This window comes from Cherax quadricarinatus, chromosome 3 (assembly GCF_038502225.1).
Source record: "Cherax quadricarinatus isolate ZL_2023a chromosome 3, ASM3850222v1, whole genome shotgun sequence".
NCBI classification, from domain to species: Eukaryota; Metazoa; Arthropoda; class Malacostraca; order Decapoda; family Parastacidae; genus Cherax; species Cherax quadricarinatus.
Window position 1 is genome coordinate 20,552,705 of NC_091294.1, and position 27,963 is coordinate 20,580,667.

A 27,963-nucleotide genomic window follows, 5' to 3' on the forward strand; every position below is an offset into this window, starting at 1 on the left:
CAGTAAATCAATGAATTTGTGTAAAACCCTCCTATTTACTAGTACCATACCTATTTATAAAGGGTAATGAAGTTAATTATACAGCAGACCGTCGTTTAACACAGTAGTTGCATTCCTGAAAATGCCGTTTTAGTTAAAATTGTGTCGGATAAACTGAAGAACTTATGGGAAAAATAGGGTTACATTCCAGGATGCCCCCAAAAAAACTAAACTTTTTTTAGACCAACAGATCTTACAAAAATAAAAGTGAATATGTAATTGTAGTTCACTGTCGTGATGTATTATGTTGTTTTTACGGCTTAAGATTACAAATGCAACAGAAATAATATAATTTCTTACCTTAAATTGTGGGTGCTGGTGTTTGTGGATGATTGTAGAGAGTGGAGAGTTATGCTGTGGCCCTACTGGGCTGAGGTGGATGGCAGAGGTTCTGGTACTGAAGTCGATGGTTGTACTGGAGTGTGCATAAACTCTGTAATGGATTTCTATTCTATTCTACCCCACAGTACATTATACAACTGATGGTAAGGCATCAGCTGCTCTAGACACTGTTTCAGGGTCCTCTTCAATGAAAAAGTCTAAGTTAGTCAGTAAATCAGTCAAGTCAGTAAGTCAGCCAGTAATAGTCAGTCAGTCAGTCATCACACAAACTCATATTTAGCTCATTCTTTTTATGTGCACAAAGTGATGCTTCATTATGGCCACAGACTATCTCTTGTCTAATATCTATTTTCTTGTCTAATATATCCATTTTCAGCAACACTTGTATGCCTACTGGGTGCCATTATTGCTTGGCAGATTTAAGATCTGGCAACTAAAAGATCTAAACTCCTAGCAGAGGATGGTACAGTGGACCCCCGAGTTTCGTGATTAATCCGTTCCAGAGAGCCCGCCGAAGGTCGAAATTCTTGGGTCCATGATAACTTATTTAGCAGTTGCAAGCACAAAAAACAATGATTATGGAATGTATTGTATGAACCCGCAGGGTGATGGTCACGTGTTGGTAAACAATGGCACACTGAGCGTGAATGGCGTGGGAGACTGGCTTGGTGTGCGCGGTGATGGGCTGATGGGTACCGGACGGTCACCAAAACACGAGTCTTTTCACAAAACTTGAGGCCAAATTTTCAAAAAAAAAAAAAAAAAACTCGCCAAAGGTCGAATTTCACGAAAGTCGAGGCTGCCAAAACTCGGGGGTCCACTGTACGTACTACACAGGTATGAACCGAAGACTAGGACAAGGGTGGCAGTAGGTCTCCCCCAATGACTCAGTGGTCTAACCCAGAGCCAAGCAGAGTGTATCCTGCGGGCAATGCACGAGTTAAGTTAATTTCACGGTGTTATACAAAAATATGCCGCAATTCTTCAATGGTGCTATAACCAAAACGTGCCAAACAAAACTGTTAAACGAAGGTCTACTGTACTAAAAAAAAATCTGAATTTTTTTTTTTTTTTTTTTTTTTTTTTTTTTTTTACACAGGGTTTGACAAGGTTAAGGATCCCTAGCTTTATTGACAGCTATTTACAGGTTAAGGATTCCTAACTTTATTGGCAAGCTAAGAGCTGTTACCTACATCAGCTCATTTGAAAGCATTTTTATTGTTATGAGACATACAAGTAGGAAACAGGATGAAGTTGGAGCCATCTGTGGGCCAGCATTTTCATTTGATCAACTGACTATCTCGTTGACATCATTATGCTGTACGAATGTGTTCCATACTCTAGGCATCCTCGGTATGTATGATCTCAGATGGAGTGATGTTCTGGAGAAGGGTACAGCCAGAGTGAAGTTGCTGCTTTCTGCCCGTCTTGTGGCATAAAAGCTTGTTTCACGCTGTCCTCGAAGTGGATCCAAGTGTGGTATTTTGACAATATTGGCCTTGTACCTAACAGTAAGGCCACCCACATCCCTCCTATGTTGAAGGCTCTGCTGAAATGACACATCTATCCAGGATGGGTCCAGGCGAGAGATGAGACGTCTTGCTCTGTTCTCTACTCTGTCAAGCAGTCGCAGATGAGAGGGGGGGCAGGCAAACCAAGAAAGTGGAGCATACTCAAGGTGCGAGCGTACTTGTGCCTCGCACAGGATCTTGCAACCCTTACTGTCAAGCAGATGGGAGATACGGCGAAGTGCTGTAAGCTTCCTGGCTGCCTTGTTTGCAAGATTTACAACATGGTTCTTCATGGTTAGTTTGGAGTCAAATTTCACCCCAAGGATATCAACTTCTTCTCCAGGTGCCAACATCCTCCTATTCATCCTTACTACTGCACCAGCATTACCATCATGGTGCCTAGAGACGATCATCATTTGCGTTTTCTCAGGTGCAAATGTTCCTTGCCATCTATTTCCCCAAGCTGATATAGCTCTCAGCTGGTGATTGATGTAGCTTAGAGCAGCTGGCATTTCTTCTCTTGGATAAGTGAATGTCAGTGTACAGCCATCTGCATATGCATGTGATTCTGGGATGAGATGAAGAAGGTCGTTGAAGTAGACATTCCATAACAATGGACCCAGCATGCTTCCTTGTGGAACACTTGCCCCAATAGGATGTCTTGTTGATTCCGTTCCATTGAGAACTACACTTAGAGATCTACCATGAAGGTAGTCACTGAGGAGACATAGCATAGAGCCTGCAATTCCCAGTGCTTGAAGTTTTGCTAAGAGGCCCTGGTGCCACACCCGGTCGAAAGCGCCAGCAATGTCCAGTGCTACCACACAGCTGACTTTGGATTCATCCAGTGACTGGTGCCACTTAGTGGAGAGGTTTAACAACAGATCAGCAGCAGAGTAACCTTTCCTGAAGCCATATTGACGATCACAAAGTAGTGAGTGGTAGTCAAAAAACTCTGTCATTTGTCTTGAGATTATTGTCTCAAGGATCTTACCAGTGATTGACAGGAGTGACACTGGTCTGTAGTTGCTGATTTCTGCTCTGCTCTTCTTTTTGTGAACAGGGACTACATTCGCCTCTTTCCATAGAGAGGGCCATTTACACTGTACTAGGCAGTGCTGAAAGATGCGAGTTAGAGGTGCTGCTAGCTGGTCTGCACATCTTCTCAACAATCTTGGGCTCAACTTGTCTGGGCCCACAGCCTTTTCTTGGTCAAGCGATTTAAGTAGGAAATGCACCTCCTCCTGCCTTATTGTCACCACTGACAGTTTTGACAGAGTTCTTACAGCTAGCCAAGGAGGGTCCCTTGCTGGATCAGGAACTTGCATTTTGGTAGCAAAGTGTTCAGCAAAGAGGTCCGCCTTCTCTTGACTACTAGTAGAGGTGGTCCCATCCTGTCGATTTAGAGGTGGAATAAGTTCATCAGGCAGATAACCTTGCCTGTCCTTGACCAGGGACCACCAGGTTTTGGAGCCTACCCTACCTAATGCTAACTTTCTTTTAGTGTCCACCTCCCATTTAGCAATGGCCCACTTTTGAACATCACCCATATGCCTACAGGCTTGCATGTGCAAGTTCCTGTTATAGGTGGTAGGATGTCTCTTATACCTTCGCCATGCTTTGTACTTAGCAGTAGCAGCCTCTCTACAACGAAAGCCAAACCAAGGCTGATCTGTAGGCTTCGTCACATATTGCCGGTGAGGAATGTGTTCTTGTTGTAGATTAAGGATGTGTCCAGTGAAGGCTTTCACTTGGTTGTCAACATCCCCTTGGAGAAGAGCATTCCAGTCGGTGGTGGCGAGCTCAGAGCAAAGGGCTGGCCAATTACCTCTTTCCCATAGCCAGGTTGTGCGTGTGGACTCCTCACCTCGTTCTGTTGGGATCTTAAGTGTCGTAAAAACAGCCTTGTGGTCAGACGATCCAACATAGCCGAGGGGTTGACAAGTGACTATGCCTTCTGCCAGATCACTCACTACTGGGTCAAGGGAGGAGCCAGAGATATGAGTAGGGAAATCAACAAAGTTTCTCATGTCAAACACTGCAAGAAGGTCATCAAAGTCCCTCTGTATAAGGTGCTGGTTGAGGTCACCAACAATTATAATATGTTGACAGTTGTGTTGTAGCAGAAGGGAGTCAATATTTTCCATTAGGAAGTTGATAGGGTCTGCATGTTGCCACTGAGGTCTGTACATTGCACATGCTAGTACAGAGGTACTAGTGTTTATACAGAGCTTGAAGAACATCATTTCAAGATGTGTAGGGGTGGCAACATCAATGTGCTGGGCATGAACACTTTTAGAGAAGCACACAGCAACACCTCCTCCTTGCCCTTGCCTGTCTCTTCTCATCCATGAGGTGTAGCCAGCAATTCTTGCAAAATTTTCTGGAGTCCTGTCATCCAAGAATGTTTCAACAACAGCTATCATGTCGGGACGTCGAGTGTTCACAAAACTATGTGTGAGCTCTCCAACATTAGTAATGAAACCTCTAATGTTGGCCGACAGGATGCTGATAGACTGGCTCCTCATGATGAAGTGGTCAGCTTGAGGTGGTGGGTGTGTAGGGAATGTAAGGTGCCTGCCCTTTAGAGAGGTAGGGTACTGAGGCAGCTGCAGGGATGTAAGTCTGTGGTCTTGTATAAGGCGCAATCCCACCTGCTGGGCTGGGATAGGAGTAGCTAAGTGGGTGACGTGTGAGTGTGTTCACCAATTCAGAGATCCTGCTGGTTTGTTCTGAGAACAGGTCTCTAAACAGGTGGCCCTGTCTGTCAAGTTCCTTTTTCTTCCGACACTGGTCCTCATTATGTCCTTTCTTGTAGCAGTAATTACACCTGGTATCTCGCAGGCAGTTGTTGGCAGTGTGCCCCATCCGGTGACAGCGAGAGCACAGCCTAGGTGCCTGGGAGGGTGGACTAGGATTTGTTGCACCTCCTGAGTTTTGCAGATTTGTCCTCAGATTCTGCCGCTGGAACTGTGTTAGTGGAGGGTGAGACGGCTGTAGATGTCTTCCTCCTCCACGTCCTCTACCAGTTCTGACAGATGTGTCCCTGCTGTTCGTACTTCGGCGCAGTAGGTGATCAGGTGCAGTGATAGTTCCCTGATCATTAACTGCACCGTTCTCTGGTGGAGAAACTCCTGGCTCAGAACTTGCTGATGAAGCACTGCTACCAGATTCTAGAATAGTATCGGCAGGTGTGCTAGACATTTCTAACACTTGTGTGTAGTACACTAATGCATACACACCACACCTTTGAACTTGGTTGAAGAGTACTGAGAAGGCAATTTGATAGCCTAAACAATTTTGAAAAAAAAAAAAAATTTTAGTGGCTGGATGCTCTATATTTATTAATGTAAACTCAGATTAAGTCATAATAAACAGATGTCGATGAAAAACAGAAGGATGGACAGAAGGACAGGACCATAATCTCAAGACTGACAGGCCCAATGTTCTACTGCTTCTGCTACGAGACTTCTAATAAATCTAGAATAGATTTACTGCGAAATCTCCTGGAGTGTGGGGGAGGAGTTCAGTTGGGTTACAGTTGTTGCCTCTGATGGAAACAAGTAATGAAGCACAGTTTTCAAATCTTCCCTATTAGAAGTTCTGTAGCTGGAGGGGTAGAGTGCTGGGCCTGTCAATCTCAGGACCATGGGTCACACCTGCCATCCATACTTTTATTTTTTTTATTTTTTAACAAGTCGGCCATTTCCCACCAAGGCAGGGTGACCCAAAAAGAAGAAAACTTTCATCATTCAACACTTTCACCATCACTCACACAATCACTGTCTTTGCAGAGGCACTCAGATACAACAGAATTTAAATATTTATTGTGTGTCGAGTAGCCAGTTACAAAACTGGAGCATTTAATATATCAATACACCCCCACCCCTTTTAAAAAGAAAGCTCCCCAGCCTAAGCATGATCAGTGCCTAATGGCACTGTATCACACTTAGGCTCTGCCCCATGCAATATATTTGTATAATTCAGCAACCAATGTAAAAATCTTTTGAGGTTTAAGTCAATGTGAAAAATTCTGAAAAAATTCATAAATGAAGCTACTTCAAAATCCTATATCTAAAATTAATGAGGATTTGCTTAAGCACCAAGATTCATACTTACACTTTGTAAGTGTTCAGTCTCTTCTGCTGCCACCTCCTTCTGGACCAAAGGAATACTATGGGCAATGTAAGCCAGTTGTAACAGCCTTTGATCTGCAATAATCTAGAATTACTAAACCTGGAAAAAACTGGCATGGCAGCTCAAAACTTTCAGATCTCGTCAATAAAATTAATTTTTTTTCATACATCTCTGGGTTATATATTTTTTTTCCCCCCAACACATTGGACATCTCCCATGGAGGCAGGGTGACCCAAAAAAGAAAAACTTTCACCATCATTCACATATAATCACCGTCTTTGCAGAGGCACCCAGATATGACAGTTTAGATGTCTCTCCAAACTAATGTATCAATATCTTTGGTGTCTGAGAACTATCCTTCCTAACAGAGTGAGCTCATGAAACTAAAAGAGCACTTTAAACTGAAGTTCACTTTCCATTTTGGCTGTCATATAAATGCACGAGTTACTTGCTTACAATGAGAAGCAAAAGCACAAAATGAAGACTACCCTTAACAAGCAAACAAATTTTTAAGTGCTATAAATACTTATACAATTTATTTACTGGTTGAAGCCATTATTGGTCACATTGGTGTCTGTTGCTAACCCTTTCACTGTCAGTCTTGTAGATCTACATTACTGATGCCAGGAGCTCTCACGTAGATCTACATCTGGAGCACAGCTCACTCAGGTAAGCCGAGCAATAAATTTTGGCCTAGATATGAAAGAATGGGTTTAAGCGGCAAGTGTGCAAGGTATAAAAAGAAAAAACTTGCCCATGCGGTAAATCATGGGAAAATCAAAACTCTGACTGATTGTTAGGTTTAAAATAGTGACATACATTTTCTAGGATTGTTATGGTTTTTACCGATTGTTTCTTATCATTAGAGAAGAATGGAAGATATAACACAGGTCCGCCATCACAAATCCAGCAATCAGACATCCGGTTCCATCAGTTATTCGGAGCTAACTTTGGATAGCATAATTTCAAATTTCCAGGGTTGCCACACCAACCTGCTGGTACTATTTGGAAGTGCTACTTGCTGCCTAAGTCATTCCAATTTCTTTTCCTCTATTTATTGCTACAACCTACTTAATTTTAGCCCTAGCCATGGCTCCAATAAATAAAAGAAATGCTTCTCATTGTGTAAAGCACGTACACAGTACGTTGTCCATAAAAGATAAGGTGGCTTTGAAGTCACTGTCGGTTGCCATGAGCTCACTCTCGTGATGCAGGGGAATATGCTTTATTATTACGCTAATATCAACACTACGGCTTATTTGCCTCTCACAAATGATCTAATATGACATAATAAAGAGTATAAATAACAAACATGTTAAATACCTCAGAAAGAATAATATTTGGCATAATACTGGACATTATCTATGGGGGCAAAGAAGGAAATGTTAGAGAGTATAATGGTACTAACACTCTTATATGAGTATGAAACATGGGTTGCAAATACTGCAGCAAGGAGGCAGCTGGAGGCAGTCGAGATGTCATGTCTAACGGTAATGTGTGGTGTAAAGAGAACTCATAGTGTGGAAATTAGGAGGTGTGGAGTTACTAAATGTATTAGTCATAGGGCTAAGAAGGGTTGTTGAGTTGGTTTGGTCATTTAGAGAAAATAGAACAATGTACAATGACTTGGAGAGCTTATAAATCTGTACGAGAAGGAAAGTGGGGTAGGGGTCATCCTAAAATAGACTAGAGGGAGGAGGTAAAGGAGGTTTTATGGGTGAGGGGCTTGGACTTTCAGCAAGCGTACATGAGCATGTTAGATAGGAGTGAATGGAGAAGATTGGTTTTTAGGACCTGATGAGCTGTTGGAGTGTGAGCAGGGTAATATTTAGTGAAGGGATTCAGGGAAACCAGTTATTTTTATATAGCCAGGCTTGAGTCCTGGAAATGGGAAGTACAATGCCTGCACTTTAAAGGAGGAGTTTGGGATATTGGCAGTTTGGAGGGATATCTAAAATGTCGTATCTGAGTGCCTCTTCAAAGACAGCGATTACTTATGAATGATGGTGAAAGTGCTGAATGATGAAAGTTTATTCTTTCTTTTGGGTCACCCTGCCTCGGTGGGAAACAGCCAATGTGCTTTAAAAAAAAAAAAAAAATTGCCCTTAGACAACATCTCCACTGCCTCCAACATCCTATTCACTACAGCACTTACAACCCATGCTTCACACCCATTTAAGAGTGTTGGTACCACTATACTCTCATACATTCTCTTGTTTGCCTTCATGGATAATGTTCTTTGTCTCCACATACACCTCAATGCACTACTCGCCTTTTTCCTTCATCAATTCTATGATTAACCTTATCCTTCATAAACACATCTGCTGACAAATCTACTCTCAAATATCTGGATACATTCACTTCTTCCATACTCCCTCCCTTCAATGTGATATCCAATTCATCTTTAACTCGTTTGACACCCTCATAACCTTACTCTCAACCATGTTCACTTTCAACTTTCTTTTACACACCCTCCCCAAAGTCGTCCACTAACCTTTGCAATTTCTCTTTAGAATCTACCAAAATCACAGTATCATCAGTAAAAAATAACTGTTAACTCCCATTTTATATTTGATTCCCCATAAATTAATCCCACCCCTCTCCTAACACCCTTACCATTTACTTCTTTTACAACCCCATCTATAAATATATTAAACAACCATGCTGACATTACACATACCTGTCTAAGACCTACTTTTAATGGAAAGTAATCTGCTTCTCTCCTACATACCCTAACCTGAGCATTTAGTAACTTACTACCTATTCCACACACTAGCAATATCTGTCACAATGCTCCCTTATCCACCCTATCATATGCCTTTTCTAAAATAAAAGGTACATGGAACTAACCAATAACAGAGAGAACCACATTAGGTAGGAACACAGTTATCTTGACTTTGGCTAGGTTGGGCTCATTATTGAGAAGGCACTTTTGTAAGTCAACACGCAGGTTTGTGGGCTGCAGGAGGTGGAGTGGAGTGGCCTCATGACAACACAGGGTTGACCTCCAATCCTCATTGCTGAGAGAAACCACCACCTAGAAAGACATGTTCCTGAATTAATAAACACACAAATTCAACAAGGACCCATTGAAAATTCTGCTATATCTTTTAAATCTTAGTGACCCACTTCTATATACAGTAGTTGAAAACTTATCTGACACAACCTAGGTGAAAAAGAGGATTCCATAAAATTAAAGCCAAAGATATATTTTGGCATGACTTTTGATTTTATTCAACCATCAAAGGCAAATTATCGATGATACAGCTTTAATAATCCCAAACTATGAACTACGAATTAGTAACCAATTCCAAAATGAACTTTTGGTCAATGGACTGAAATACACTGTACAGTTTCCAGTTCCAATTTGTGGGCTATTTGTGAAATTACTCATCTTAGCTTATTACAATTTATAAAAATTTTGTACAGTTTATGCACAGTTTATTTCTATGAATTACAGGGTGTTCATTCAGCTCTGTGATTATATCTTGTCGTTCATTTCAAGAAAAGCCCTTTTCATGCAATCATTAAAATGAAAATTAATACTGCCAGACTTTTCATCACTGACAAACCCCTCCCTTAAAACTCACCCAAAATTGTTAAGCCAGATAACTAAGTCTTGCTCTTCTTTCTTTGTACCCACAACCTGTTTCACAACTTACCCTTCCTCAGCCTTTTTTCCACCCCATTTCTGTTATACCTCTTAGACAAAAATTATAACATTATAGTTTTGTGTAACAAATCAGCATGAACAATTTCTGCACATAAAAGGGGTTTAGATTACAGCAAGGATGTAACAATGGCATAAGTATAAAATACAACTAACACAAAATGTTTCAGAAGGGTTCTAACAGACTTCTGTTGGGTTATGTCAGATAAAACATGCAGATATTTATATTTTAAAGTACAGTACATTTTCTTCATTTAATATTATATTGTAATACTTATTTTCATCAATAGCTAAAACAAAATATCTTCTTTCAACAAACCAGCTGTATCCTGCCAAAGCAGGGGTGGCCCAAAAAGAAAAACAAAAGTTTCTATTTTTAACTTTAGCAAAATACAGAGGGGATTACTAGCCTCTTGCTCCGGGCATTTTAGTCGCCTCTTATGACACACATGGCTTATGGAGGAAGAATTCTCTTCCACTTCCCCATGGAGATAAGAGGAAATAAACAAGGACAAGAACTAGTAAGAAAAATAGAAGAAAACCCAGAGGGTTCTGTATATATATGCTTGTACATGGGGAGATGGAGGTATTAGGTAGATGGTGAGAATATTTTGAGGAACTTTCAAATATTAAGGAAGAAAGAGGCAGTAATTTCATGCACTGGTCAGGGAGGTATACCATCTTTTAGGAGTGAAGAAGAGCAGAATGTAAGTGTGGGGGAGGTACGTGAGGCATTACGTAGAATGAAAGGGGGTAAAGCAGCTGGAACTGATGGGATCATGACAGAAATGTTAAAAGCAGGGGGGGATATAGTGTTGGAGTGGTTGGTACTTTTGTTTAATAAATGTATGAAAGAGGGGAAGGTACCTAGGGATTGGCGGAATGCATGTATAGTCCCTTTATATAAAGGGAAAGGGGACAAAAGAGAATGTAAAAATTATAGAGGAATAAGTTTACTGAGTATACCAGGAAAAGTGTACGGTAGGGTTATAATTGAAAGAATTAGAGGTAAGACAGAATGTAGGATTGCAGATGAGCAAGGAGGTTTCAGAGTGGGTAGGGGATGTGTAGATCAAGTGTTTACATTGAAGCATATATGTGAACAGTATTTAGATAAAGGTAGGGAAATTTTTAATGCATTTATGGATTTAGAAAAGGCATATGATAGAGTGGATAGAGGAGCAATGTGGCAGATGTTGCAAGTATATGGAATAGGTGATAAGTTATTAAATGCTGTAAAGAGTTTTTATGAGGATAGTGAGGCTCAGGTTAGGGTGTGTAGAAGAGATGGAGACTACTTCCCAGTAAAAGTAGGTCTTAGACAGGGATGTGTAATGTCACCATGGTTGTTTAATATATTTATAGATGGGGTTGTAAAGGAAGTAAATGCTAGGGTGTTCGGGAGAGGGGTGGGATTAAATTTCGGGGAATCAAATTCAAAATGGGAATTGACACACTTACTTTTTGCTGATGATACTGTGCTTATGGGAGATTCTAAAGAAAAATTGCAAAGGTTAGTGAATGAGTTTGGGAATGTGTGTAAAGGTAGAAAGTTGAAAGTGAACATAGAAAAGAGTAAGGTGATGAGGGTATCAAATGATTTAGATAAAGAAAAATTGGATATCAAATTGGGGAGGAGGAGTATGGAAGAAGTGAATGTTTTCAGATACTTGGGAGTTGACATGTCGGCGGATGGATTTATGAAGGATGAGGTTAATCATAGAATTGATGAGGGAAAAAAGGTGAGTGGTGCATTGAGGTATATGTGGAGTCAAAAAATGCTATCCATGGAGGCAAAGAAGGGAATGTATGAAAGTATAGTAGTACCAACACTCTTATATGGGTGTGAAGCTTGGGTGGTAAATGCAGCAGCGAGGAGACGGTTGGAGGCAGTGGAGATGTCCTGTTTAAGGGCAATGTGTAGTGTAAATATTATGCAGAAAATTCAATGTGTGGAAATTAGGAAAAGGTGTGGAGTTAATAAGAGTATTAGTCAGAGGGCAGAAGAGGGGTTGTTGAGGTGGTTTGGTCATTTAGAGAGATTAGATAAAAGTAGAATGACATGGAAAGCATATAAATCTATAGGGAAAGGAAGGCGGGGTAGGGGTCGTCCTCGAAAGGGTTGGAGAGAGGGGGTAAAGGAGGTTTTGTGGGCAAGGGACTTGGACTTCCAGCAAGCGTGCATGAGCGTGTTAGATAGGAGTGAATGGAGACGAATGGTACTTGGGACCTGACGATCTGTTGGAGTGTGAGCAGGGTAATATTTAGTGAAGGGATTCAGGGAAACCGGTTATTTTCATATAGTCGGACTCGAGTCCTGGAAATGGGAAGTACAATGCCTGCCCTTTAAAGGAGGGGTTTGGGATATTGGCAGTTTGGAGGGATATGTTGTGTATCTTTATATGTGTATGCTTCTAAACTGTTGTATTCTGAGCACCTCTGCAAAAACAGTGATAATGTGTGAGTGTGGTGAAAGTGTTGAATGATGATGAAAGTATTTTCTTTTTGGGGATTTTCTTTCTTTTTTGGGTCACCCTGCCTCGGTGGGAGACGGCCGACTTGTTGAGAGAAAAAAAAAAAAACATGCATGTGTAGTGTGACCTAAATATAACAAGCAAGACATACCTGAAACCTTGCATGTTTATGAGACGAAAAAGATACCAGCAATCCTACTATCATGTAAAACAATTACAGGCTTCCATTTTACACTCACTTAGAAGGACAGTAGTACCTCCCCGGGCAGTTGCTGTCTACCAACTTACTACCTTGGAAAACAAATATCAATCTTTACATTGCAGAATTATGCTCTTCTTCTTTCAACAAACCAGCCATATCCCACCGAAGCAGGGTGGCCAAAAAAGGGGTAAGCGGTGTGTAGACCAAGTGTTTACAGTGAAACATATAGGCGAACAGTGTTTAGACAAGGGTAAAGAGGTTTTTGTGGCATTTATGGGTTTGGAAAAGGCTTATGACAGGGTGGATAGGGGGGCAATGTGGCAGATGTTGCAAATGTATGGAACAGAAGGTAGGTTATTGAAAGCAGTGAAAAGTTTTTACAAGGATAGTGAGGCTGAGGATCGAGTATGTAGAAAAGAGGGCGATTATTTCCCAGTAAAAGTAGTCCTTAGACAAGGATGTGAGATGTCACCATGGTTGATCAATACAGTAGGGCCCCACGTATACGGCAGGTTAGGTTCCAGGCTACTGCCGGAAAGCAGACTTTGCCGGAAAGCACAACTCCATTTTTTCCACTTATAAATGCATATAAATGCCAGGTAACAAGTTTACACTAATATATATTAAGTTAGCAATAGAACTTAGGCATTAAAAAACAATAAACAAGTAAAATACACACACAGCACACTCATTATTTACCTCAAAATATTCGTAGTCTTAACCCTTTGACTGTTTCAGTCGTATATATATACGTCTCACGAGCCACCATTTTTGACGTATATATACTCAAATTCTAGCGGCTTCAAATGAAGCAGGAGAAAGCTGGTAGGCCCACATAGGAGAGAATGAGTCTGTGTGGTCAGTGTGCGCCATATAAAAAAATCCTGCAGCACGCAGTGCATAATGAGAAAAAAAAAAACTCCGACCATTTTACTTTTAATAAAAAATGCCGACTTTGTGGTCTATTTTCATATAGTATTTATGGTTATATTCTCATTTTCTTCGTCTCATTTGATAGAATGGGAAACATAGAAATAGCGGTGATACTGGTTGGTTTTACTATTTAAAGAACCTTGAAATGGAGCTCAAAGTAGGGAAATGTTTGATTTTTGCCAATGTTCAAAAGTAAAAAAATTATTTCATTTTCCAATAAATGTCCAAGTAGCCATTCTAATATGCAGTCATGAATGGCTTGACATTATTTATACAATTATTACAACATTGCAGTGGTCTGCATAACAGTAAATCTTTTATTTTTTGTTTGAATAAAAATTCAGAATAGAAAGCAAGAGTAATATCAGATGGGCCTGGAGACATGACTGATGAACATAGAAAATGTTATTTTAGAGCCAAGAATGTCTGCATTGTTCATTCTGGACCCTATTTTGAAATTGTTGTATTTTTTAATTTTTGTGAAATTGGCCAAATTGCAAAAGTCTGACCACATTATTGGGTAGATGAAATCGGTAAATGGGCAGTTTCTTGTACTCAATTGATAGAAAAAGTGGAGTTCTAAAGAAATAGCTGTGAGTTTGGTCAACTGGAACAATGCAATTAGTCGCAAATAGGCTCAAAGTGGGCAAAATCGCCGATTCATAAATATTGCCAAGGCCGCTAACTTCACGAGAGCATAATTCCATCAGTTTCCATCAAATTTCTTTCTTTTGGTGTCATTACAATCGGGAAAAAATTCTCTACCATTTTGTAAGAAAAAACAATGGGGGGGGGATTTTGCGACATCAGGAGACACTCCATGATTTGGGGTTGCGACAGTCAAGGGGTTAATGTAGGGCAAAAGGCGAGTAGCATTTACTATAAGAAGTTAGGTGTGGTAGCCCTCCTGGCCACCCCACCCACACATAATATACTACAACAATGCTTAAATAGTGATAAAATGCATATACAGTACACTCATTACTTACCTTAAAATATTAGTAGTCTTAATGTAGAGTGACAGGTGAAAAGTATTTATTTGTAGAAACTGGAGTGGTAGGTAGGGTAGTGTAAGGAAGCCAGCTTGGCCACCCCACCCACTATGTAGAGTAGGGAAGCCAGTCTGGCCACCCCACCTACTATGTAAACAAACAAAACGATGTGTCTGCTTATGGTTCATAAACATTCATACAAACATCTTACATCATGTACAAGTTGTCTCTACAGTGGTTCAGTGGACTAAATAAAGACCAACACTTCCATTCTCATGTAATTTTTAGAAGGAATGATACTCTGACAAATTATTATTATTATTATTATTATTATTATTATTATTATTATTATTATTATTATTATTATTACAAATTATTACAAATGATTATTATTACAAGTTATTATTACAAATTATTGCAAATTATAATCATAATAAAAAAGAAGCACTAAACCCACAAGGGTCATGAATTGCCATATATAGAGTGAAGGCATATGAAAGGAACATTTACCTACAGTTCACCCCCCAGTGTTTGACGACAGAAAACGTAATTCTTCTGACATTCCTACACAGCCGCTTTGTAAAAAAATCTCATTTATGTCAATTTTTGTTCTGTGGGTGTATATATAATGTTTATATGCTATGTAATGTGTTTCTTATATAGTTTTGAAGAAAATATCATAGATGGATTAATGAAAATGTCCTTATTAACGTAAAATAAGACATTTAATGTGCCCAAGAGAGATTATTATTACACAGTATTACTATGGCGTCATGAGTAGAGAGACTCTTAGTGATTTTAATGTGTACCTACATGCCAGCACAGTGTGTAAGTATATTTAGGTACAGGTACACATATGTATAATTATCAGAGTACTTATAAAATACGCAATAACTTTAAAACAATTGAAATTTTGTTAAGTTTCCAGACATAATAGATGTGCTCACGGAGAATGTAAACAAACCGGGTGGGGCGCACCATATTTGAAAGACCACTTGCCGTATAGCAAATTTTGGTCATAATTTTGAAATTGCCGTATTAGCGGAATGCCGTAAGGCGAGACGCTGTAAAGTGGGGCCCTACTGTATATTTATAGAAGGGGTTGTAAGAGAAGTGAATGCTCAGGTGTTGGCAAGAGGTGTGGGGTTAAAAGATAAAGAATCTAACACAAAGTGGGAGTTGTCACAGTTGCTCTCTGCTGATGACACTATGCTTTTGGGAGATTCTGAAGAGTTGCAGAGGTTGGTGGATGAGTTTGGTAGGGTATGTAAAAAGAAAAAATTTAAAAGTGAATATAGGAAAGAGTAAGGTTATGAGGATAAAAAATTAGGTAACAAAAGACTGGATATCAGACTGGAGAGAGAGAGAGAGAGAGAGAGTATTATGGAGGTGAATGTATTCTGATATTTAAGAGTGGACATGTTAGTAGATGAGTCTATGAAAGATGAGGCGAATCATAAAATTGATGAGGGAAAAAGGGTGAGTGGTACACTGAAGTCTGTGGAGACAAAGAACTTTGTCCATTGAAGCAAAGAAGGAAATGTATGAGAGTATAGTTATACCAACACTCTTGTACGGGTGTGAAGCATGGGTGGTGAATGTTGCAACAAGGAGAAGGCTAGAGGCAGTGGAGATGCTGTGTCTCAGGGCAATGTGTGGTGTGAATATAATGCAGAAAATTCATAGTTTTGGAAATTAGGAGGAGGTGCAAAATTACCAAAACTATTATCTAGAGGGCTGAGGAGGGGCTGTTGAGGTGGTTGGGACATGTAGAGAGGACAACAAAATAGAATGACTTCGAGTGTATAAATCTGTAGGAGGGAAGGCGGGGTAGAGGATGGCCTAGGAAACGTTGGAAGGAGGGGGTAAAGGAGGTTTTGTGTGGGAGGGGACTGGACTTCCGGCAAGCAAGCATGAGCGTGTTAGATAGGAGCGAGTGGAGACAAATGGTTTTTAGGACTTGACGTGCTGTTGGAGTGTGAGCAGGGTAATATTTATGAAGGGATTCAGGGAAACTGGCAGGCCAGACTCGAGTCCTGGAGATGGGAAGTACAGTGCCTGCACTCTGAAAGAGGGGTGTTAATGTTGCAATTTTATAACTGTAGGGTAAGTGCACCTCTGGCAAGACAGTGATGGAGTGAATGATTACGAAAGTTCTTTTTTGGGCCACCCTACCTTGGTGGGAAACAGCTGATATGTTAATAAAAAAAATGAGCTACATGATTATCTAAGATGTTCTTACACTACACTTTCTTTGCTGCAGATAAGTGGCTGCCATTAGCTCTTCTTCCAGCCACACCACTTGTTTGCTCATTTACTAGTCCAGGTGCATGCTGAGTAAATTGTCAATGTCTAGGTAACCTGTCAAACAGCCTGCTACTGTATACATGCTTTTCCTCTCCTACCAGCTACTGGGAAAGCAATACTTCTCTCGTCCCAGCACTGGCAGCAGTAGTTTTCTTCACTCTTGTTGTAATATAGACTCACTTCTGTGGTAGAGTTTGTTGGCGAGTCAAGACATATTTGTCCTTTGTGAAACTATGTTCCCAAAGATTTATTTTTAATTAGTGATTTTTGCCACAGTGGTTGCATGTCATGAGAAAAATATGATTCACTTCCAGAGTCTAACTTTCAAACCCATCTCAAACTGATATCTGTGCACTGTTGTAGACAGGATTTCGAAACCTGCTGAACTCATTCACTAATTTGGGAGTTTTGTGACATTTCTGGAAGAAGTGCAATTGCTCTCAGTTAAATGGGTTTTTGTGCATCTTCCTTGCCTGCTGCATTGTACTGTTTACTGCTGTCTAGCAATCAGGTCATTGAATTATTAAAACAAGCTGTGCTTTATGCCTCTTTGATGTTAGAATTTAGCTTATTTAAGGGTGTGGTGGTTTTCTCAGTCATATCCTGTGTTAAGTCTGCCACACACTCTTCATATGCATAAATTACATATTCAATTACTATTAATTACTAAAATATATATATAGGAAAGTTTTGAAAACAGATTAATAGGTTGAGAAAGCCAAGGGAATAAATGGATTTGGCAGTTAAAAACAGAATATGGGAGTTATTAGATGTGGAACTGGGGGTAATGGGAAAATGGTAGGAATATTTTGAGGAACTCCTAAATGTTGCTGAAGAAAAAGAGGCAGTGATTTCAGGAAGGAAAAACATCCTTCAGGAATGAGGAAGAGCCAGATAAGTGATGAGTGTGCATGAGGCAGTGGGCAAAATGAAAGGGAGTAAAGGAGCTGGGACTGATGGGATCATGTCAGAAATGTTAAAAGTAAGTAAGATTATAGTTTGAGTGGTTGGCACTTTTGTTCAATAAATGTATGAAAGAGAGGAAGGTACCTAGGGGCTGGCAATGTGTGCACAGTTCTTTTGTATAAAGGACAGAGGGACAAAAGTGCATATAAAAATTGCAAGAAAATAATCTTGAATATACGTACATACTAGGTATAGCATATGAGAGAGTTATTATTGAAAGAATTAAATGTAAGATGGAGAGCAGGATCACTGATGAACAAGGCAACTTTAGAAAGCATAGGGGATGTGCAGACCAAGTGTTTACTTGGAAGCATACAAGTAAGCAATACTTATAGGTAAAGTTTTTCATTGCTTTCATGGATTTAGGAAAGTCATGAGAGGGTGGATATGGGAGCAATGTGGCAGATGTTGCAAGAACAGTGCCATCTAAGAGTGGCTGTGTGTGGGAGTGTAGCTTAAACAAGTTTACAGGGTTTTCCCCATGCCTTAAGTTATATCTATTCTTAACATCAATTTTGCTAATTAATGAAGTTTCAAGTGCAGTCAAGGTTAGATGGACAGTTTCATTTTTTCTTCAGGCACTTAACTTTCAGTTCTTGGCCACTGATAAAATTAACCAGCTTTGGGTTTTCGTGGATTTTCATCAAAAGCCACAAAGGAAATTTGACACGATTTACTTTGGTCAGCCACTTTTGTCATTTTGGTTGAGACTTGTCTGGCAGGGAACAGATGGGGGAGGAATCAGCCCTCCAGGATGCTAAGGGAAGAAATTGAGTGAAACAAACTATTTACCCATGGTTAACTGTATCCTGCAATTATTTCTGGTTTTCCCATGTTTTCCTTTACCCATGGGACAGGTTATTTATACCTGAAGGTCATGAATATTCACCTCAATCCATTATGGCTACAATGCATCTTGGCTGCAACATCAGGTAGTCGAGTTGGGGCAAGAGCCTTTCTTAACTGTCGTAAAACAATTTGTTTTCACAGTTGTCACGAAATCAAATTTTCAAGTAGCTAAATATTTTTGTAGGCCATTCTAGAAAACTAGTTTGCCTGAAGAACTGAACTGTGGAGCTAACATCTATGCTGCTAACTCTTGCTACCCTTATGTTTCAAATACAGCAACCTCAAATAGGTCTTGAAAAATACCTTAAATTACAAAGAATGCTATCATACAAAAAAAAAAGTAATCAAGCAAATTACAGTGAACCTCAGTTGTTGAACTTAATTTGTTCCAGATGTCAGTTCAACAACCAAAATGGTGGACAATCAAATAAATTTTTCCCATAAAGAATAATGTAAACAGAATTAATCTGTTCCAGACCAAAAATGATACAATAATTTATTAATAATAATGTAATAACTACATAAAACAATGTATAAACTTATACAGCATACAGAAACTGTAAAAATTAATATTAAATGAAAATTTAACTGAAATACTGTACAGAAAATGAAAATTTAACTGACTCTTACCTGTCAGAGGAAAGCTAATGGCAAAATCCTAGCGGCTTCAAATCTTGCAGGAGAAAGCTGGTAGACCTACATGTGAGAGAATGGGTCTGCATGGTCGGTGTAAGCAGTATAAAAAAAAATCCTGCAGCATGTAGTGCACGAGAAAAAAAAACTGACTTTTTGGTTTGAAAGCAACTTTGTGGTGTATTTTTGTATGGTATTTGTGGTTGTATTCTCATTTTCTTGGTCTCATTTGATAGACTAGAAGATATAATACAGAAATAGAGATGATTTTCAATGGTTTAAAAACTAAGTATCTTCAAATTGAGCTCAAAGTAGTGGAAATGTTCCATTTTTGACTATGTTCAAGAGTAAACAAATCACGTCATGTGCCCAATACACGTCAACTGGTGGGTCTAATATGTATTCACGAATGTGCTGGCTGTGGAGAAAATTCTCCATTAGAGGCGGTATTTCTCAGCCCCCTATGCCCTCTGAGGAACTTAGCCCTCTCATAAAGGACTAATGGACTACGACTTCCTCGCATAACAATCAAAATTATACATCTTCTCTACAAGTCTTATTAAAGCTATATACTATGACCTATTAGAATACTCAATTCTCTTGTATTCATTGTAACTCATCTAAAGACCATATGTACTGTTATTGCTTTATTAATCTTAAGTTAGTTTTAAGTTTGACCAAAATGCTCTGCATATAAAGGGGTCTTGGCATGTACACCCTACTACAGCTTCTCCTTACTTAGCGACGTACTTGTTTACCGACAACTCAGACTTACAAAGGGCTCTCTGACCAGTATGCGTACCTAAATAATGTGTATTAGAGCTGATTTCTTCTATTCTGTTTATTACAATATAGTACAGTACACTACTGTATAAACATTTAAAAATATACTAAAAATGTTATAAATGGTTCAAGGGTGACATTAAAGCAATATCAAAGATGTTTGACATAAACCTACTACCATTATAGTATGTTCATCGTATACGGACCCAGTATTAGAAACGGAACTCCGTCGTTAAGCGATGAGAGGCTGTACTGTACTGTATCATTCATGAATGTTTTGATGTGCAAATATATTGTAGGGAAATGTAATAATAGCATTTACTTAGCCTAACAATACTGCTTCCTTAACCCTTTGACTGTCGCAACCCCCAATCCTGAGTTGTCTCCTGGTGTCGCAAAATTTAAAAAAAAAAAAAAAAAAATTGTTTTTTCTTATGAAATGATAATCTTTTCCCGATTGTAATGACACCAAGAAAACGATATTTGATGAAAAACTGATGGAATTATGCTCTCACGAAGTTAGCGACCTCTGCGCTGTTTACAAATCGGCGATTTCGCCCACTTTGAGCCCTATTTTCAGCTAATTCCATTGTTCCAGTCGCCGAAACTCATAGCTATTTCTTTAGAACCCCATTTTTTCTATCGATTGAGTACAAGAAACTGCCCATTTACCGATTTCAACTACCTAATAATGTGGTCAGAAATTTGCAATTTGGCCAGTTTCACGAAAACCAAAAAATAGGACAATTTCAAAATAAGGTCCAGAATGAACAATGCAGACATTCTTGGCTCTAAAATAACATTTTCTTTGCTCATCAGTCATGTCTCCATGCCCCTCTGATATTACTCTTGCTTTCTATTTTGAATTTTTATTCAAACAAAAAAATAGAAGACTTACTATTATGCAGACTACTGCAATACTGTAATAATTGTATAAATAACATCAATCCATTCATGACTGCATATTAGAATGGCTAGTTGGATATTTATTGGACAATGGCATCATTTGTTTACTTTTGAACATTGGCAAAAATCAAACCTTTTCCCTTACTTTGAGCTCCATTTCTAGGTTCTTTTTATAGTAAAATCAATCAAAATCACCTCTATTTCTATAACATGTTTTCCATTCTATCAAATGAGACCAAGAAAACGAGAATACAACCATAAATACTATACGAAAATAGACCACAAAGTCGGCATTTTAATTAAAAAAAAAGGTCGGAGTTTTTTTTTTCTCATTATGCACTGCGTGCTCCAGGATTATTTTTATATGATGCACACTGACCACACAGACCCATTCTCTCACATGTGGGCCTACCAGCTTTCTCCTGCTTGATTTGAAGCCGCTAGAATTTATTTATTTATTTTTTTTATTATCACACTGGCCGATTCCCACCAAGGCAGGGTGGCCCGAAAAAGAAAAACTTTCACCATCATTCACTCCATCACTGTCTTGCCAGAAGGGTGCTTTACACTACAGTTTTTAAACTGCAACATTAACACCCCTCCTTCAGAGTGCAGGCACTGTACTTCCCATCTCCAGGACTCAAGTCCGGCCTGCCGGTTTCCCTGAATCCCTTCATAAATGTTACTTTGCTCACACTCCAACAGCACGTCAAGTATTAAAAACCATTTGTCTCCATTCACTCCTATCAAACACGCTCACGCATGCCTGCTGGAAGTCCAAGCCCCTCGCACACAAAACCTCCTTTACCCCCTCCCTCCAACCCTTCCTAGGCCGACCCCTACCCCGCCTTCCTTCCACTACAGACTGATACACTCTTGAAGTCATTCTGTTTCGCTCCATTCTCTCTACATGTCCGAACCACCTCAACAACCCTTCCTCAGCCCTCTGGACAACAGTTTTGGTAATCCCGCACCTCCTCCTAACTTCCAAACTACGAATTCTCTGCATTATATTCACACCACACATTGCCCTCAGACATGACATCTCCACTGCCTCCAGCCTTCTCCTCGCTGCAACATTCATCACCCACGCTTCACACCCATATAAGAGCGTTGGTAAAACTATACTCTCATACATTCCCCTCTTTGCCTCCAAGGACAAAGTTCTTTGTCTCCACAGACTCCTAAGTGCACCACTCACTCTTTTTCCCTCATCAATTCTATAATTCACCTCATCTTTCATAGACCCATCCGCTGACACGTCCACTCCCAAATATCTGAATATATTCACCTCCTCCATACTCTCTCCCTCCAATCTGATATTCAATCTTTCATCACCTAATCTTTTTGTTATCCTCATAACCTTACTCTTTCCTGTATTCACCTTTAATTTTCTTCTTTTGCACACCCTACCAAATTCATCCACCAATCTCTGCAGCTTCTCTTCAGAATCTCCCAAGAGCACAGTGTCATCAGCAAAGAGCAGCTGTGACAACTCCCACTTTGTGTGTGATTCTTTATCTTTTAACTCCACGCCTCTTGCCAAGACCCTCGCATTTACTTCTCTTACAACCCCATCTATAAATATATTAAACAACCACGGTGACATCACACATCCTTGTCTAAGGCCTACTTTTACTGGGAAAAAATTTCCCTCTTTCCTACATACTCTAACTTGAGCCTCACTATCCTCGTAAAAACTCTTCACTGCTTTCAGTAACCTACCTCCTACACCATACACTTGCAACATCTGCCACATTGCCCCCCTATCCACCCTGTCATACGCCTTTTCCAAATCCATAAATGCCACAAAGACCTCTTTAGCCTTATCTAAATACTGTTCACTTATATGTTTCACTGTAAACACCTGGTCCACACACCCCCTACCTTTCCTAAAGCCTCCTTGTTCATCTGCTATCCTATTCTCCGTCTTACTCTTAATTCTTTCAATTATAACTCTACCATACACTTTACCAGGTACACTCAACAGACTTATCCCCCTATAATTTTTGCACTCTCTTTTATCCGCTAGAATTTACGAGTATATATACGTCAAACACGGTACCTCATAAGACGTATATATACGGCCGCGACAGTCAAAGGGTTAACCTACTGAACCATGAACAATCATAAAACACACGAAAACGTCGTAAAATATTGTATACAGTGGACCCTCGACCAACGATATTAATTCGTTCCAGAGAGCTTGTCCTTAGTCGAATTTATCGTTAGCTGAATTAATTTTCCCCATAAGAAATAATGGAAATCCAATTCATCCATTCCAAGCAGCCAAAATATTAAAAAAAAAAAAATCATTTTTTTTCATGAAATATACATTTCCCTACAAAGAAAACTATGAGACATGCACAATAACTACATAAATAAATGCTAAAATGACACTTACCTTTATTAAAGAGTATTGATGAATAATGAGACACTTTCTTGAACATTATGGGATTTTCAGAGTGATACATGAGTAAAGGCTTCACTTTGCAATCCCCACTAGCATTGAAACAAAACAAGAGAGTTAGCCTGTCTTTCATAGGCTTGTGTCCTGGGAGTACTTTTTCCTCCTGAGTAATGTAGGTCCTGTCTGGTATTTTCTTCCAGAACAGGTCTGTTTCGTCACAACTGAACACTTGTTGGGGTTGGAATTTTTCAGCTTTGCCATGCCTTCTCACACTGTGTATGCCACTACGATTCTTAAATCTCTCAAACCAATCTTTGCTGGCCTTAAATTCACCAATATGAGCACTAGTTCCAGGCATTTTTTCCTGTTCACCTGGGTGTTAGTCGACTGGTGTGGGTCGCATCCTGGGGGACAAGATTAAGGACCCCAATAGAAATAAGTTGGTTGGTTGAGGGTCCACTGTATATGCGTGGAACCATCCGCCCTGGCTTGTAAACAATGGCACACTAGCTGAAGGCAGGGCAGCTGAGGCACTCAGGCTGGACGGACAGGCCGATGTGTTTGGGACGAATGTTGTTACCAGAGTTTTTCACCGTTGGTCGAGCTAACATTTTTACAAAAAAACGCATCATTAGGCGATTTTACCGTTAAACGATGCCAGCGTTGACCAAGGGTCCACTGTATACATGTTATGGTTTAATAAACAGTGAACAAACAAAACACACACAACACGTAAGGTTAGGCAGACGAACTCTGATGACTTGTAATGATGATCACAATGACAATGATGATGGTGATGATAGTCAGCCATGCAGTTACTGATGACAGCTGAATGGAGGTGATTATATGGAGTGTAACTGCACAGCATGATGAGTCTGGTGAGTGGATTCTAACTCTTCACTGCATCGGACTTTCACAGCCTTGAACCTTGGTGCACTCCTCTCCTCCTTGGCGATGAAGGTCCTGGCAGGCATCATCTTCCAATACAGGGATGTTTCATCCATATTCCACACCTGCTCAGGCCTATATCCCTTCTCATCAATGATTTTTTTCAAAGCGCCAGGGAATGCAGCTGCTGAAATGTGACCTGCTGAACCTGAGTCTCCACTCATCTTCAGGTTGTGCAAGGAGAACCGTCTCTTAAATTTATCAAACCATCCTTTACTTGCTAGGAAGTCAGGATGAGTGATGGTAGGGCATCCTGGTTCTGCACTGGTGTTAGCCTCATCACTAGCCAACGTATTATACAAAGGCTTTCCCTTTGCACGAATTGCATTGCTGTCTATGGGATTTCATTTTCTTTTTGGTCTGAAATCCACACAAATACTACTGATTCCATCTTAGACATCACACTGTTCCTTACTTGTGACACTTGCTTGGTTGAGGGAGGAGCAGTAGACGCTAGTGCCACCCTTATCTTTGCCTCATTTTTCTTGACAGAGCACTGTGCTTTCATTTACATTAAATAATTTTCCAAAGGCAGAATTGCTCAAATAACCTCCCCTACACTTGTCCAGCAATTTCACCTTCTCCAGATTCATGACTTCCTTTGAGCACGTACGGATTGGCTCATCAATAGCAGCTGCTGCTCGCTTGGGGGCCATACTTGCACCACCACACAAACACACGTGTACTGTCGGACACAAACAGTAACTGGACACAATCGACGCAAACAGTAACTGGACAATGAGTGAGTGGTGGACTGGTGGGCTGTTGGCTGAGGGGGGTAAGGGGAGGGGTAGTAGGGATGTGGCGGGAAGCGTTTTTCCATACTTTTTCCCCCCATTTGTTCAGTAAATATGATTGAGTGGCTGAGCATTCATGAATGTTCGAAGCTCACGAAAGTGGAACTCGCAAAAGTGGAGGGCTAACTATAAATTATTATTACTATCATTATTATTACAATTATTACTGATGATGGTGCGAGGAATTTATGATCGTGAAAGTGTTGAATGGTGATGAAAGTTTCTTTTTTTGGGGGGATTTTCTTTCTTTTTTGGGTCACCCTGCCTCAGTGGGAAACTGCCAACCTTAAAAAAAAAAAAAAAAAAAAAAAAAAAAAAAAAAAAAAAAAAAAAAAAAAAAAAAAAAAAAAAAAAAATTATGTGCCACAGCATCTCCAGACACGCCCTCTCCTTGCTAGAATTTCTGATCAACTACACAACGAGGGTTAAACAAGCGTAATTACTTTTTTCCCCACAGCAGGAAAATTAAGAGAAAACCTGTGCCCCACAAGTCAGGGACATTATGACTTCTAGCCTACAGCTAAATACAGTAACAAGACACCTACCCTCTTGTGTTAAACACTGTTGCAATATGTAGCAAGGAAGGTATATAAAGTTGAGTTCAGCATTTCCTTTATGCAGAAAACGTACGAGAGCAGGGCAGTGCCACCTTATAATTAAAAGACAAAGACAGTAGTGACCAGTGCATTCTTGACTTGTTCATTCTGACAATCTCAGGGAACTAGGAAAGTTAGACTAGTTCCCTTATACGAGTCAGAAAATTCACGGTAGAACAAATCACATAGTGTTTATAGTCTCTGTGTGACTTTCTTGACTGAACATTGCGAATGCTGAAATATACAGTGTTATTTAGTGTTCTCCCTGCTGTGGATAATTCCATGAAACTATGAACAAATAATGGTCCTGCATGACGTAGCGTGCAAGGTATTGCAAGTGATTGCAACAAACATTCCTGATGTTTGTGGCTAACTAAAGTGCAACATTCCCCCAAAACACACTGTTGGTCTTCAGTTAAGTCCTCAATATTGGCCTCATGTCAACACCCAAGACAAGACTCCATCTACGAGTCAGGTAGGTTTTATTCCCCTTTCATAACCTAAACACAGCAGTGTTTAGGTTATGTGAGAAGAATATTGCCAACCTCAGAGACAGTTTTTAGCAAACCATCCACAATAACACAGTGAGTAACACTATGCATTTCAGATATTTGTGAAATGTTGGATATACACTCCTTTTGGGAAAATTGTAATGTCTAACTCACTACTCAATAACCTATGTGGACACTGCTACAGCAACCCAAAGGTGTTTCCAGGGAGCGGCTGCTGGAAATCGCGCTGTTAAAAGGTAAGTACCGCTTGTCATACGTTTGTTTCATGCAGGATAGTGTACTTATCTAACCTGTTCCTCCACATTGATATTATTTATACAATTATGTAGTAGTTTGCATAACAGAAAGTCTTCTAATTATTGCGTGAATAAAAATTCAAAATGGAAAACAAGTGTAATATAAGACGGACCTGGAGATGTAACTAATGAACAGATAAATGTCATTTTAGTGCCAGGAATCTCTGCACTGCTTATGCTGAACCCTATTTTGAAACTGGTCTTTCTTGAATTTTGTGTGAAATTGGCCAAATTAATAATTAAAGATCACTTTATTGGGTAGCTGCAATAGGTAAATGCCCAGTTTCTTGTACTCAATTGATAGGATAAAAGGAGTTCTAGCGAAATAGCTATGACTTTGGTCGACTGGAACAATGGAATTAGCACAAAATAGGCCTCAAAAGTGGGTGAAATCACTGTGTAAATAGCACGAGACTGCTAACTTCGAGATAGCATAATTCTGAAAGTTTTCTATCAAATTTTATACTTTTGGTTTCATCATCATAAGATGCACAGCAAGAGCTCAAGGGATGTTTACAGCACACACATTAGTTGCTATATTGACTGAAACCCACACTGTGGACTGTCTGGTGATCACGTGATCCGAGCATTGTCGGTCAACAACCAAGACCACGTACAAAAACCAAATCGAACAAATCAGATCGAAAACCAAAGTGTTTGACAACTAGTCCATTCGACAACAGAGGTTCCACTGTATTTGATAAAAATGGTTACTGGAGAGGTAGCTCAAAAGCCTTGTTTACTGTACCTGGATATCAACAAGCTCAATCGTAAAGTGGTCATAGGAAGATGACCTGACTGCTTCCATGACCTCTTCCTGAGAGTGTCCAAGGGACACTAGGTCAGCTACAGCAGGGGTGTCCTTAGCTCGGGGAATACTCTTCATCAGCATGCTACCCAAAGTCACAACAAGAGCTGAGCAGTCTCTGAAATTTATTAAGAATTACACAATCATAAATCTGCTCATTCCAATTACAGCTGACCATAGATTAACATGGGTTTCTTTACCACGTTTTCTCCATTACACTATTGCAAAACTCCAGCATATTTCAGACTAACATTTTGTAAAATTCAACTAACACAGTACCACATCCGGGGGAAAAAAATGGAGTGCTGAGAGCTGCACCATGGGATTTCAGAACTGTGTTTGTGATTAACCCTTAAACTGTCCAAATCTAGATCTACGGCCATGTGCGGGGGGCTCCGAACCTAGATCTACTTTCTTTTACATGCTTTCAAACAGGGAAAAATCAAGGTCGAAGCACTACGCATGTGAACGTAGATCTACGTTTGGACTGTTTAAGGGTTAACTTTGTTGATTCTTGCATACCAGTCAATACATGAAATGTTTACATATGATGCTATGTATGATAATTTATTTAATTGTATGTGTATGTTTACCCGAATAAACTACTGACTTGCTGACTTGACTGACTTATTATACTGACTGGACTAAGTGACATACTGATCTACTGACTGACATACTGACTTGACTTACCAACTGCACTAACCTGAATGACTTACCAACTGACTCGACTGACTGTTTTGACTTACTGACTTGACTCGACTCACTCAGTTGACTGTACCAACTTTGACTACCATCCACCTCAGTCCAGTAGGGATACAGCATGTCTCTCCACCCCCTTCACAATCTTCTTCA

The 27,963-nt window shown here is 39.8% G+C and overlaps 1 protein-coding gene across 1 annotated transcript in view; it reads right to left on the reverse strand.

The window, feature by feature from the left end:
• LOC128684116 (intermembrane lipid transfer protein Vps13-like) overlaps positions 1-27,230 on the reverse strand; it is an 80,520-nt gene extending 53,290 nt beyond the window's left edge. The window contains exons 1-3 of the mRNA XM_070093147.1: positions 27,052-27,230; positions 8,880-9,066; positions 6,012-6,103 (exon numbers count right to left, since the gene is read on the reverse strand). Of these exons, the coding sequence (XP_069949248.1) occupies positions 6,012-6,103; positions 8,880-9,066; positions 27,052-27,195 (423 nt within the window). The 5' untranslated portion in view covers positions 27,196-27,230. The remainder of the gene's footprint in view (positions 1-6,011; positions 6,104-8,879; positions 9,067-27,051) is intronic.
• Between the last annotated feature and the right edge of the window lie 733 nt (positions 27,231-27,963).